This window comes from Panicum hallii, chromosome 9, assembly GCF_002211085.1.
Source record: "Panicum hallii strain FIL2 chromosome 9, PHallii_v3.1, whole genome shotgun sequence".
NCBI lineage: Eukaryota > Viridiplantae > Streptophyta > Magnoliopsida > Poales > Poaceae > Panicum > Panicum hallii.
In genome coordinates, this window is record NC_038050.1 from 56,909,208 (window position 1) to 56,923,206 (window position 13,999).

Here is a 13,999-nt window from a genome sequence, read left to right on the forward strand (position 1 = left end):
GATCACTAGCTCTGGATTCTGACGACAAAGAAACCGAAGGGATTGCGAACTGGAGCTCCAAAGTGCACAAAGGGGAGGCTAATGCTGCGGCTACCATTTTAAAGACAATCCAAACAAAGTTCACACCATGTAGGAAGATACTAAATTGAAATCATGTTGGGCCCATTCAATTTCAGTTGGCACTCTCTCCACCATGATTTTCATGGGTGACTACTGGCTATCCCTTGAACTAAGATACAGTATCTGGGGTGTAAGGATGGTCCGTAAGAAAGTTTGTTGAATGAGACACTATTTTCAGATATTCCACTTTCACTTAACAAATTGTGTCGATTCCTCTTTATCTGGTTTTGGGTGCATCCGTTTCGCTGCCGTTTTATCCAATTGTGCTCTGCTCTTTAGCATACAGTTCTGAGCGAGCCAACTTTTGTGCTCACGATCATCTTTTTATTTGCCATAACTCATAACAGAGCAGCTGTGCAAACCTGCGAAAATTTGCGTAGCAGGCAGGAAAGGATCAAATCATCAGTGTCTTTATTGACTTAAAGACGGCGCATAAGCCAGTTATTCGTAGAGATCAGACACACACACACAGTAATTCTGCTGGGAGCCTGGGAGTAGCAGTAACGCGGCTCCGCAGCTGATCAGAAATGCTGCTGGGAGTAGCAGTCGAGGTTGTCGCCGTAGCCGACGCCGAACATATCGCAGTAGCGCTGGTAGTAGCCGATGCGGTTGACGTTGGCGTCGTTGGGCCCCACGCCGCACTCGAACCCGCCGTTGATGATGTTGGTGATGGCGCCGTACCCGGGCACCCGCCCCGCGGCGGCGTCGGCGTCCGACGGCGCCCAATTGCCCAGGATCACGTCGTGGCACGACGGCTTGGGCGGCTGCGCCGTCATCCAGAACCAGATGGCCGTCTTGAACGAAATCACTGCGTTCGTCGACACCAGGTCCGGGTTGCCCACCAGGTCCTCGCCGATCGCGTCCCCGGCCTGCTGGTAGTTGGCCTGCCTGCGTGGTGCATGCGAGCATGGAAGAACGGTCAGGATGCATGACGAGCTAGAGAAATGCATGTCGGCACCGCGAGAACGAGGCATCGGACCAGGTCGGAACCGGTGGCTAAGATGTCAACGCTCGCGTACCTTTCAAGTGTGATGGGTTGATATTTATCGTTCAGATATATGGCTTGTTGTTTTTTAATGAAGTTATGGCAGTGATCATTGTATGTGGCTTCTATGCATGGATCAGCTACTAATTTGGTACACGTAGTTTCAGTCACTTACCCTGTCAATTGGATGGGTCCCCGCCCGTAGTAGGGAGGGGACGTCCCCTTGTTGATCTCTTCCTTGTAGCAGTACCCCCATGTGTACTGGCCGGCAGCACCGCCTGTCGTCGTCGTTGCCACCAGCCCGGGTTAGTGTTTAAGCTAGCTAGCCACTTTGTGCAGCGATGCAAAACAAGCATAGGGTTGTGCTGACCGTTGGTCTCGTGGGAGGTCTGGCCGAAGAAGGCGGCGAGCTCGCGCTTGTTGGCCTCGTCGCTGCCGCCGGTGCCGAACCCCGGGAAGGCGCTGGCGGCCTGGATGAAGGCGTCGTAGGTGTAGAACCCGTTGGCGGGGCAGATGGAGTTGTCGCGGTTGGGCAGCATGGCGTTGTACACGTCCTGCGTGATGATGGAGCCCACGCCCTGCGCTGACGCCACGCCCAGCAGCAGCGCCGCCGCCATCGCCGCGAGCGCGAGCCTCGCCATGCTAGCCGTGAGTGTGCCTCAACTTGCTCAAGCTCTCGGCTCGTTGCTCCTATATAGCTGGAACGCTTGGTTAGCTGGTCTGGATGATGGCCAAGCTGGTGGGCTTGCCGCGGCTTATATAGCCGCCCAGGAGGCAGCAGGACGCGGCAGGAGGAGCGCGACGTTGCATGCGCCCTGTTGCCGCGTGCTTTCCCGTCAGATTTCGCCGTGGCGTGCGCGGCGGTTTCTCTCGTCTGTGTTTTGTTTTTTTCTTGGGTGCGTTTACCTGCTAGTCAACTAGGAATTTCTCCAGAGTCTAAGAAAACCAACCATTTTACGTAAATTTCTGACTTTTTTCTGACCAAGAGCGAGAATGCGAGAGAGGTTTTTAGAGGATGAGGGCGACCGGGCGAGATGTCGATGGAGCGTACGGCATCGCTTGCGGTACCCTGCACACAACCACAAAAGGCCCTTAAATTTACAAAAACAAAATGAAAAGAGAGAGGTTTTCACAGCGTTTGGAGTACGTACGCTCGAAGACTTTCCGACCATGTGACTGAGTGCGCTCCTTGCGGAGGCGAGTGGACAAGCGGCTATTTGAGGTTGTAACTTCTTGTGTATGCGAGTGTTTTGATCAGCCTTAGCTTGCACGCGCGTCGACTGGGAGATAAGCTTCGCATGTTTTTCCGGGGCCGGCGGATGAGGATGTTGATATGAACTCGTTCAACTTCTGGATCAAGCTGATCCGGTCACCAGCGACCTCTGACCAGTAGTCCCATGCCAGCTCTAACATGAAACATTTTTCTTTAACATAGTTGACTGGCCTAACTTTTATTTGGACTATATTTTGAAACCTAGCTGCAACTCTTTGATGCAAATCGAAGAAAACTATAGCTTTTGGTTCTTAATGTGGAAACCTACAGCCAACTATTTTGACTCTTCGTTGCAAAAGACCAACACAGAGACCCACATCGTGGGCCTAACTATAACGTGGCATAGATGATAATGAGTGGGTCCAATATGAGAAGTATGGTAGATTTCTGCGGTTGATACTTTGAATTATTATAATTTTGTGTAACATATATTTTTTGAGTTGTTTTTTTCAGCACATCAATGGTGCATATAAAAGAAAAATAGTTTTGGTTGCATCTAGATCTGTGAGCAACCTAAGGGCCACCCGACACATGACAGCTTTTTTGATCATGTTTGTTGGTTAGCTCCTTTTGCCGCCAAACTCGACTCATGAAATGTGGGATTTGGGCTTCCCGCTTCTCATCTTCTAGCTAGGATGATCCAATGTGAGGCCCATATATAGGCACCCCTTTGACGCATTGTTTTGTGTTCCGATCCTATCATAACCCTCACCGTCCTTGCTGCAATCTTTGATGGCTATCTAAGACTGCGGTAATATTGACTGTTGAAATTCCACTCCCGTTTCCTTAAAGTTCATCTATGTACAAGTGTAAGCTCATCAATCTCATGCAATTGTAACTGGCCAACGAAACACCAGTGATAGTTAACATTGCTCATTGTAATAAGTAAACCAAATACAGTGGAGTGCATCTGCGAGACTAGGCTTAAGCTAGCTTGCATTCGACCTACAGCCAGGTGAGATGGTGGTCTGTACAGAGCGGTACTTGGTAGCCTAATGCCGATTTTAAGCAAAAAAGTATGCAGAGACCGATCCAGCTTGGAGAAGTACAACAGAGAGGAGTAGGAGAAAAGAAGGAGAGGAAGAAGAAAAGAGGGTGTGTAGAAGGAAGAAGGAGGTCAGCCCTCGCTAGCCATCACCCCCTCGCTCCGCGCCCTAAGCAATACAGTGTTGGTACAAGACCAGAAGTGTGCTTAAACCTTAGCTTCTCTCTTCCTCGGTCTAGAAGAGACGATGGTGAATTTCATTGAATCATTGTGCAAAGGGTAGTGAAACTTTTAAGATCTATTTATTTGTGTTGTCTCTTTCCATCTTGAAACATCTACTCTATATTGTTTTCCTTTTTTTTTCAAGAAGACAGCAGGTTAACTGTCAATCTGTGTATTATATTATACAAAAAGTGAAGTATAGAAAAAAACTCTATATTATTACCTTGGCAAATGAATTTCAGATACACCACCCTAAAAGAATAGATTAGTTTAAAACGCAGTGATGTGCCGGAGACCGCACAAAAGTCACGGCCAGGCTGTCGAGGATGCTTCTAAGAATCGTGCCATGACCATTTTATTCCAACCCATGCATGCACAGCAACAGTCCAGCTAGCATACTCCTTCACAGAAAACCAGCGTTTCACATTATTGATGTCAGCTCGATCAGAAAACCGTTCCACATTGAGCAGCACATCACACATAGTATTTCGTAAAGGCATATATGGCCAGAGCTCAGCCGAGCTTCTTCTCTGATTGCAACTAGCCGAGGTGTTGCTCTTCCTCCAGTACCAGGCGCTCGAGTGAAAGGAATCGGTGCTCGTAATTTAGGAGAGAGATGATGAATTAAGCAATTTAAAATCTTAATCTAAAGATCAAACTAAATTGCACAAAACATAATCTATAACATGCTATCTAAATGCGCAACTACAGTTTATCTATGGTGAAACTCTCATCCCAAAATAAATTTTTACATCCTATAGCCAATTCTAGCAAGATACTATGTACTAAGAAAGTAAAGGCACACAAGTTGCAAGTATAAAATGCGGAAACGTAAAAGAGGGGATGAAAAGAAGCAAACTCTCGATGCAAGAATTTATCCTATGGTATCGTTAATCACTAAGACATTCTTAGTCCACGTTGTTGAAGCACTTGCAAAAAGTATTGCTTCCCGGTCACCAAGTCTCTTTCGGAACTTCTCTTAACTTGCCACTAAGGCTTATGCCAAATCTCCCAATCATCTTGACGCCGCCTTCACTGCGGAGCTTCCCACGAAGGAGTGATCTACTTGTCTCCCGCATAAAATCATCGTCACCATTCCACACCAAGTCAAAGGATGGAAGACTTGCTAACAAGTTATGAAAACTCTAAGAGATCGGCATACCAAAATTACAGCTTAGGTTCTCTAAGAAATAAGTTAAGGAATCCAATAGCCTGAGTGGACCAGCGGCGGCTTAGAGGGATTCTCCGGGGTTGTGCTCGGAAATTTTTTATGGTAACAGACTAACAGTGTCGAGTTGGATCGTGGTCATACTTGCGCAGCGGATGAATCAGATGAAAGAGCACCACCTTCTTCGGTAGCCGGACGACGGAAAAATAATGTATGCCCGTGGAATCGAATCCGCAATCAGTCACATCATCAATCAAGACTTTACTTCATTATTTCTTTAACAGATAACCCATCAAGCGTAGCAGACCTGCCCTTCCCCAACAGCAACGACGGACTTGGTCAAATTTGTTGGTCCAAGCTGAGCCCAGTACAACTACAAAAATCGATGTAGTCAAATTTCCTGATCCACGCTGAGCCCAGTCCATCTACAAAATCAATGTTGTCCAGGTCCAGAGATAGATCGTCTTAAGATTTGGTGAAAAATGCCCAGTAAGGCCCTCTTCAGGTATACAGGCCAAAACACCTTGGATAATTGGACTAGTAGTTGGTTTTGTTAAAAAAAAAATTCAACCTACTTCTTAGGTCCTGAAATATAAGATATTTTAATTTATACTAAATTAAATTATTCTAAGTTTATTTAAATTTATAGAAAAGAGTAACAATATATTAAATATCAAATAAAAATAATTAGATCTATTATAAAATATATTTTATAATATTTTATGTTAGATGTTAATATTCTTCTCTACAAATTTGGTCAAACTTAGACCATTTTAACTCTAAGTTAAAAAATAAATTAAAATATCATATTTCAGGACGGAGGGAGTAGGTAATTAGAGAAATGTGACCTTGACCCCGCTTCATCACTCTAAGGAATAGCCTAATAGAACTTCACCCAAGCTTTATGCTACCGTTCTGATAAAGGCAAGCAGATAGCATACATCCAGAGCATACAATACATGCCAATAAGGGGTGGGCATAAAATTCAAAATCCGAACCCGAAAAATCTAATCCCGAACCCGAAATATCCAAAATTTATAGAACCCGAAACTATCTCGGGTTCCAAATCTCAAAACCTAAAACTTTTCAGGGAATTCGGGTATTAAATTCTGGTACCCGAATCACCCATAAAAACCCAAATTAAGCCAAGCCTAGCTTCAATTACCCAGGTGTTGGCGCTTAACTGGCAAATTCATACCGTCAACTCCTGCATAAATACATGGAAAATAAGTATCGTGGTAGGGTTATTACTAATAAATTCCATAAGTGTTGGTAATATTTGTATGCAAGTCAATTAGAGGAGAAAACACACCTCAAGAGCAAGGAAACACGCTCTCAATCCAAGGCAACACCCTTCTGACCAATCAGGCGCAAGCATTCAACATCACATGGATTGAAGAGCCCACGACCGAGGCAAACCAACTTAACTTTAGCCAAATCACCGACCATGGACCAAAGAGCCCACTAGTCAACCAACCTGCCAAGGGAGAGAGGGTGCACTAGTCAGCCACCCTGCTAAGGGAGAGGTCGGTTGGAGTCTTGGCCAGGTCGGCCAAACCAGTGGTTCAGCCAAACTAGGTTGAGCTCCACCAACTTATCTTTGCAACGTGTAGCTTCCTCATTGATTCTCAATGGCGTTGAATTCCGGCCATGAACACCATCACACCTACAAATATGAGGGGAGGGGCTCCTAAACAAGACACACTTCACCATTCTTTTCTTGTGCTTATGCTCTTACATTTGAGCTCAAGGCTCCTTAGAGGCTTAGTGCTGCCTTGGTAGTGCTTAGGAAATATTGAGAGAGTGAGGGTAACTGGGTGGAGTGCCGGGGTGTCGGCACTCTCCTCCCAACTTGTACCTCTACAGATGCTGGCGGAGCTAAGTAAGTTTGTATTTGTAATTCTTTCTTATATTGTTATACTTGGTTCTCTTTATATATGCATAAGTAGTCTATAACCCTTGCTTGCATAGTATAGTCTTGTATGCTTTTCATGTATGGCAATAAATCTTGATACAGTATACACTAGTAGTGCTTGTATCTGAGTGAGATCAGTTCTCCTGCTCTCGGGTTCGTCGCTCCTTACTTATACGAAGTGCTGTAGTTTGCTACAGGACAAAATACTACAGTAGTAATCAATAGTGTAGACATGGTGTATAGGCTAAGGGTTATCTTTCGTTTGCCTTATATACCACGGATTGTTAGAGGTAAGCCGTAGGTGGTGATAGACCTATTGGTCCATTGTAATCCTCCATATTTGGATATAGCGTAGAGCTGTTGTCCGGAGTCGCCTGACAGATCAGGAGTAAACCGGTGGCCCGAAGCGAGTATTTTGTCCGAGAGATTGATCTTTAACTCACCAATAGTGCTACCTTAGGAATCATTTCTACCCTCACTATCTATCTTGATGTGTTCTTGGACTGACTGGAATAGAAGTTAGGGCACACGCGTTCTTTTAGATTCGATAACCCTTGCATTATACTCTAAGATGAAAGCTTATTCGCGCATAGTTAAAATACCGACAGGTTCTTGCAATTCAGCCCAACACACCATCTCCTTATAGGCCAAGCCCACCACCGTAGCTATGTATGCAGCCCATTACCTCTCCCAGCATCTCTCTCCTCTATCTTAATTCTCACGTACCTTTCTCCTCTAGATCCCGATGGCCAGACTGTCTCGATCTCTCCCCCCCCCCCCCCCCTCCGATCTGCCTCCCTTCTCTCTCGCCTTGACGCGTCCAGAGCTAGCGAACGCAAGCGCCATGCGGTGTGGTCTACAGGATGGAGGTGAGGTGGCCGCGCCCGCGCCCGCGGGCTTGCTGTTGCTGATGTGCGCGAGGTCGATGCGGCGCAGCTCCGGCTCCGGCGAGGCGAGCGACGTGCGGCCTGGGGTGACGCGGCCATTGGGACCGGGGACCACTACACTGCTGCTGCAACGGAGCGCCAGCGGTTCGGCATCTAGCGACAACAACAGGTAGGCGACGAGTTGGGAAAGAGAAGGTACTGCTGGAGGAGGGAGGGATTTATCGGGTAATTCGGGATTACCCGATCCGACCCGAATTTTTTGGGTACCCGAAATGTCGGGTTTCTATTTTTTCGGATAATTTTCGGGTACCAGTTTTAAAAACACGCATTTCTAAAATTCCGAATTACCCGATCCGAAATTTTCAGATTACCAGAATGCCCACGCCTGTTGCCAAATAGTCGTCTCGTATCCCTACACGTACGTTGCGCCTTGTGATCACGTCTAGGCCGGTACATGCTCCGCTGAACGCCCAGATCGGTTGCCGTTGCTCCCGTAGCCGACGCTGAGCATTTCGCAGCTCCGCCCCTGTGCCACCTTTCGCCGTGGAAATACGGTAAGAGCATACCTAAAATAAAATCCTAAAAACGCTTTTTAGCATTAAAAGAGAAAATTCTTGCTTCAACAGTAGCCCAAACCAGTTCCTAATTTCTTCGCGTGCGAAAAAACGCTGGCCTCGGGATTTGCGCGACTGTTCCGCGCTCCCAATCCTGACTCTCTTTCACCTCTTCCCGCGTCGAGTCGTACTGTCGCTCCGGGGCGCTGGCCCCTCTGCCCTTCTCTCGCAGACAGCGACGGCCGACGGCGCGCCGCAGGGCGCTCCGCCCTCCTGCCGCGAGCAGCCACGGCTCGCGCCGTGAGGCATATGACCGTTCGCTCCCTACAGTTCGCTCCCCCCGCCGCTTTCATCGCAGAGCCCGTCCATAGGAGATGCTGGCGCAAGGCTCAAGGGATGAGGAGAGTGCATGGCCTCAAAAGGAGACCTGTGCGGCTGTGCCTCCATCTCCCGTTCATCGAGTTCATTAGGTTCGTTATTCTTCTGTCCTGATTCCACATATATTGATGACGTGGCACCATTTAATTCCTTTTGGGAAAATATTTTTTGGGAACAGTTGGTGGAGATCTTATTTTTTACTTCCAATAGTTTGTGGCACGTTAACTTTGTTTTGCCATGCTTTTCGCTGCGCCTGCGCATGAATCCAGAGGAATCCAGAGTACGTGTCTCGCACCATGGGAGGCATCATGCATTCCATCCACCAATGGCGTGATGTTGCGTATCGCACACACAAAGAGGTCTCTCTACCTTAATTTGATAGTAGTACTATGAATTTTTCGGACGTGAAGATATATCCCAGCAAAAGTCCAAAAATTTTCCACATCATCCACAATATAAACGCGCGTAAATAGTTGAAATATGTATAACAAGCACCGGTAAATAGTTGAAATATGTGTAACAAAACCATCAGAATATGATACAGCAAACAGCATCGCTGAAGCTTTGCGTGGCCACACTTTAGGGTGTGTTTGGTTCAGCTGTGGATTCCTGAAAATCTGATTTCTGAAATCAGCTATGGAAAAGCTGCTGTGTGGCGGAAAGTTGAAAGCTGTTTAGCTGAATCAACTGGCAACTGTGGATTTCTGTAAGAAATGTCGGTTATGCCTCTGAGATCGTGTAAGAACGTTTATATTCTAATTAATCACATGGACCTGTAGGTGACCGTTTTAGAGAGAAAATTTTCAAGTTTATCAATATTTAATATATATACTAATTTATTCAATTTTATAATTATCATCTTTTTGTATTTCATTCTAAAAATTATATATAACATATAAATAGACATCAATTTTTCTTTCTTCTTTCTTATATTTTTTCCTTCTCTCTTTTTCTCTTTTTTCCCTTTCCTTTTCTATTCCCTTCCCGTACTCGGAGGGCTGGGAGGGCCGGCGAACTTCTCCTGTCGGAGGCCGGCGAGCTTATCCCCCAGCATCTCTCTATCTCTCTCTCTCTGTTGGAGGAGGCAGGGGAGGCGCGCAGCGAAGGAAGGTCGGCGTGCGGCGGCGGACGTGGGCGGGGCGCTCTGTACGGCGTCCGCGACGGCCGCGAAGGCGGCGAGCTCGGCGACGAGGTGCGGGTTCGGGAGCGCGGCAAGGTAGTCGACGTCGTCGACGGCGGCGTCGGGGAGAAGGAGGAGGAGCTCCAGCAGGCGCGCGGAGAACTAGACCCGCATCGAGGTAAACGCCGCCCCCTTTTGAAATTCATCGTCACCGAGCATCCCTTTATCAAATTGGTGACCGGCGAAGCGGGTGCAGGTCGTGGGGGACCTCCGTACACCAAGCTGCCGCTGTTTGGAGCTCGGAGTCTGGTCCTCATAAGTTATACCTGAAAAACATATAATTAGCAAGGCTGAGTATATTAGTACTCAGCAAGGCTTACCCATCATCTAGGTATACTTAGCCCATAACTAGACCATGGAGGATTTGAGAGGTTCTGGTGTTCTTTTGCTGAAAAGCAACAAAGAGTATGATCTAACTTTCCTATTTTAGCTTTCAGATTCTAGTTTCATTAACCATTATAGGTAAGCACCTATACTAGACAAGCAAGATAGAGATTAGCATTCATCAAGATTATTCCAACAATAGTTTTCGTTCTTACTCTATGTGGCAGAAGAAATAAGCAGTCTCAATCTCCGCGAGAAACGGACGATTCTGAATCGAATTTCACCCTTGCAAGGTAAACTTAACTCACACGCTTGGAACATCCAAAAATCGTTCTGAAGCAACCGTTTCCCTCATATTCCGGGTTATGGATCAGGGCCACCACAAGCAACTGCAGGACCGTACGCACACCAATTATGCAAGACATACGTCTGTAGCGCGACTACATGATCGTACTCCTGTCTGCTACGCAGAACGTACTCCCACACGTCGGTGCGTGTGTACAACAGAAACTAAATAATCGAGTGGTGGAGACATGTCCATTTGCCGGGCCAATCGGGTACTAGGCTTACCGCTTTACCATATTTCGTGGCATGTGGCTAGTACTTTCAAACGCTTAGCCACCACTACCACATACTACGATCTTATCAACTTTTATCAACGCAGATGGGGTAACCTTCCGAGCTATGGTATTGCACATGACCCCATCCATGATCCTTATAGTGACTGCAGAATAATAAACATTCAACTCCTATATCGCGCGAGTGACAGGAAATCACCCGACTTCTACCGGTCCTATCTATTCGATAAGGACTCAGACACAATACATAGATTCCTAGTATCAATGCATCTAGGGTTCCATTTCAACTCATAGACTTGATGCAAGATATAATATATAAGCATAAAATTGTAGTAAATTGAAATACTGGGTTATGCACCAGGGCTTGCCTTTACTGGTGGGACTGGAGTCAGGGATGTTAGTATTATTATCTTCCGAACTTTGATTCGGGGCTTCAGATAATCCCTTGGTGATGTTCACTTGGTCTTTAGAAGCATCCTCTGCAGACTCCTAGGAGATCTCGTAGGTACCGTCTACAGAAGTAGTCATGTCTACATGCAATGCAACATTACATTCAAAGTGTGCATATAAATCTATTTTACTTCACGATAAAGTTGCAATCCAATATTCATTTAACATATTACTCATATAACAACCAAAAAGATCCGAAACTAAACTTAGATAGAGCTTTAGGTGGACAACTAATTAAAATCAGCTATTTGTTGAAGACTACAACAGAGCCGATTGGAAACAACGGAAGTTCAACCGATAGAATTGGTAAAGGAGGGAGCTATCTACACAGTTTTAGGAAATCTGCTGATTTCGGTTTGGAAGAGAAATCGGCAGGAGCGATCTCTGTATATGAGCAGAAGAGATTAGCCGATTTGAGTTCACCTGGGGTCAAACTGGCTGATATGGATAGGAACGTTAAAGGTACAATGCTTCAAGGATAGGACAAGAAAGAATCTTGCCGATTGGATTATCAGCATATTTTTGGTCTATCAGATTGGTTGGTGCATTGGCCTTGGCCTTAGCCGATTCATGTGGATTAGGTCTAGCCGATTGGATGTCTACTGGTGCTAGCCGATTGGCCAAAGCTGTATCGGCCGTGCCTAACAGAGACTCTTATTGTATCAACTTGCCGATCTGTGGTGGTGTGTTTCGGCAGGTGCAGCCGATATGCCATCTAAATCGGATGTCTAGCTGATCACTGTGCGCATCGGCATAGCCGATTTGTGTTTTTAGCAAACTAGTCAATCTGTGAACATCGGCACGCTAGCCGATCAGGGTATGTAACTATTTAATATTGGAAGTAGCCGATTGTGCAACAACTACTCGACTCGTGTAGCATGTAACTATTTGATTGCGCATTGGTAAACTAGTCGAGAGTGTGAACATCAGCCGAGCTGATATGTGCGCATGTACTAGATTTGTGAATCGGCACAAATAGCTGACCAGTGCATTTGCAAAACTAGTTGATCAATAAACATCGGTTGAACCGATTTAGATGACCTCAACGAACCCGCCGCCTCATCGAATCGTAGCCGGGAAGGATGACCTCGACGAACGCCGCCTCGGTGGTGGTCGCCGCCGACGGAGCCGCGCATTGATGGTGATCGCCACCGCTAGATCCACGCAAATGCCGCCTCGGGAGGCCAGAGAGGGCGCCGCGATGGGGAGGCCGGAGAGGAGCTGCCGGACATGGGCAGGAACTCCGGCCGCCGGAGTAGGGGGGGTGGCGGCGCCCCTACCCCAGCCGCGTTGGAGACGAGAGAGCAGGAGTCGGGGGAGTCTCGGGAGGAAGGAAAAAAGAACGAAGAACGAAGCGGTACGCTCATAACCGATGGCAGTGAGTAAATAACGGGTAGAATCGGTGGAAATCTGGGGTGCTAGCCGATTTCGGAGTGAACTAGGGGAATCGATCGATTCTCCGGAATCGCTGCGCCCGTCCAACCCCTTTGGTTGCGATAGTAGATTCTATGACGCGAATCGGTCATCCGAATTGGAACCAAAGGGACCCTTAGGATGTTGTTTTGTCCAGAAGAATCCATGCACTTAGAAATTTGTGCTATTCAAAGGAATCCATGCGCAGGCCAGCTGCTACGGTTACAAACAGTTCAGGCCATGCAGTAAAAGTTTGTGCCATACCTCAACGAAGAAGATAAGAATAACGAAGATAGAAGTGCTCTTCGCAACACTATAAAAGGAGTTGCTGCACAGAAGAAGGCATCCGAGGACAAGCCAGAAAAAAACTTAAGAGCGAAGAAACCTGCAAAGTTCCTAACCAATAAAATCCCTGTAGTATCCCTGTAAATTAGCCACAAAGTCGTTGTAACATATCCTCTCTGAAGTTTTCTTTCTTTCTTTAAAAGTTTCGGGTTTCTGAAAGGGAAAAAGCTTGTTTGTTTTAATAAGGTAGTTTTTCTTTAAATATGCTCAATCCACTGATCGGTTGTGTGATTAAAATTTTTGTGCTAAGGATCCTTTAGAAAGAAATCTCTTCGGCAGTTCTCGTTTAAAGCCGTGTCTAGCTATTGAGAGAACGTCGTAGCTGCAGAGAAGTGCTCCCTTCAAGTGGAACTGCCTGGGGAGATGATAGAAATTTAAACCGCATAATCACATTTGTAGATATCTTAGAGAAAGGAGACTGCCTTTTAAATACAAGTTCATGATAAATACGATGAGTAACGAGTAGGATATTACAACCACAGAGCACACCGGCTGTCGCGTTGGTCTCTCCAATCCAAAAAGATCCTGCAAAATATATAAAATTAATTAGCTCAAAAGCATATAAAACAAAGTCTTCAATAACCACAAAAGGTCAAAAATAATCCTACATATAAACAAATAACAAGCTATATTCTAATCCAAATATTCTAAGCATATAAGCCAAACATCAAAATCTAAATACATTAATCAGAAATCTTAGATTCCACACAATTCTTTTTATATCTATCTAGTATCAGAGCATGGGATATCTCTCCCTCCCTCCCCTCCCTCTCTCTGTGTCACGGAGTCGGGCTGTGGTACAATCTTGACTGCAATGACTTCCATGGTCGTTAGCACTTCCGGTTGGCCAGGACGACGCATGGCTTCGAGTATCGCGGCCAGTCGCTCGCTCTCGCCGTCCATCTGGATGGCTGCGTCCCGTTGGGCAGCGCGCGGATCTGACAGACTGACAACCTTCTGTTGTACGCGGTCTCCGGCTGAGGGAGTGATGATGAGAGTGACCTCGTCCGTAGACCGTCGTAGCCGGAAGCACGGCCATGAGTGCCTGATGAGAGGATGGAATGCGGCGTCCCAATCTAACTCAATTCTGACATAGTCAGCCATAAATCATAAGTGGGCATGAGTAATGCACATCTTTGCGCAAACCATGCGAGTGCATCGTATAGTAACACAGCAACTTACTCAAATCTGTATTAATGGAATCGATTCCATAGATAAACAG

At 46.3% G+C, this 13,999-nt stretch overlaps 1 protein-coding gene across 1 annotated transcript; it reads right to left on the minus strand.

Moving 5' to 3' along the window:
* Positions 1-511: 511 nt before the first annotated feature.
* Positions 512-1,827, minus strand: LOC112878106 (chitinase 8-like). Its single transcript, XM_025942510.1, has 3 exons — positions 1,476-1,827; positions 1,281-1,383; positions 512-1,008 (listed from the first exon to the last, which is right to left on the minus strand). The coding sequence occupies exons 1-3, from the start codon at positions 1,744-1,746 to the stop codon at positions 642-644; spliced, it is 741 nt and encodes a 246-aa protein (XP_025798295.1). The 5' UTR covers positions 1,747-1,827; the 3' UTR covers positions 512-641.
* Positions 1,828-13,999: the final 12,172 nt, after the last annotated feature.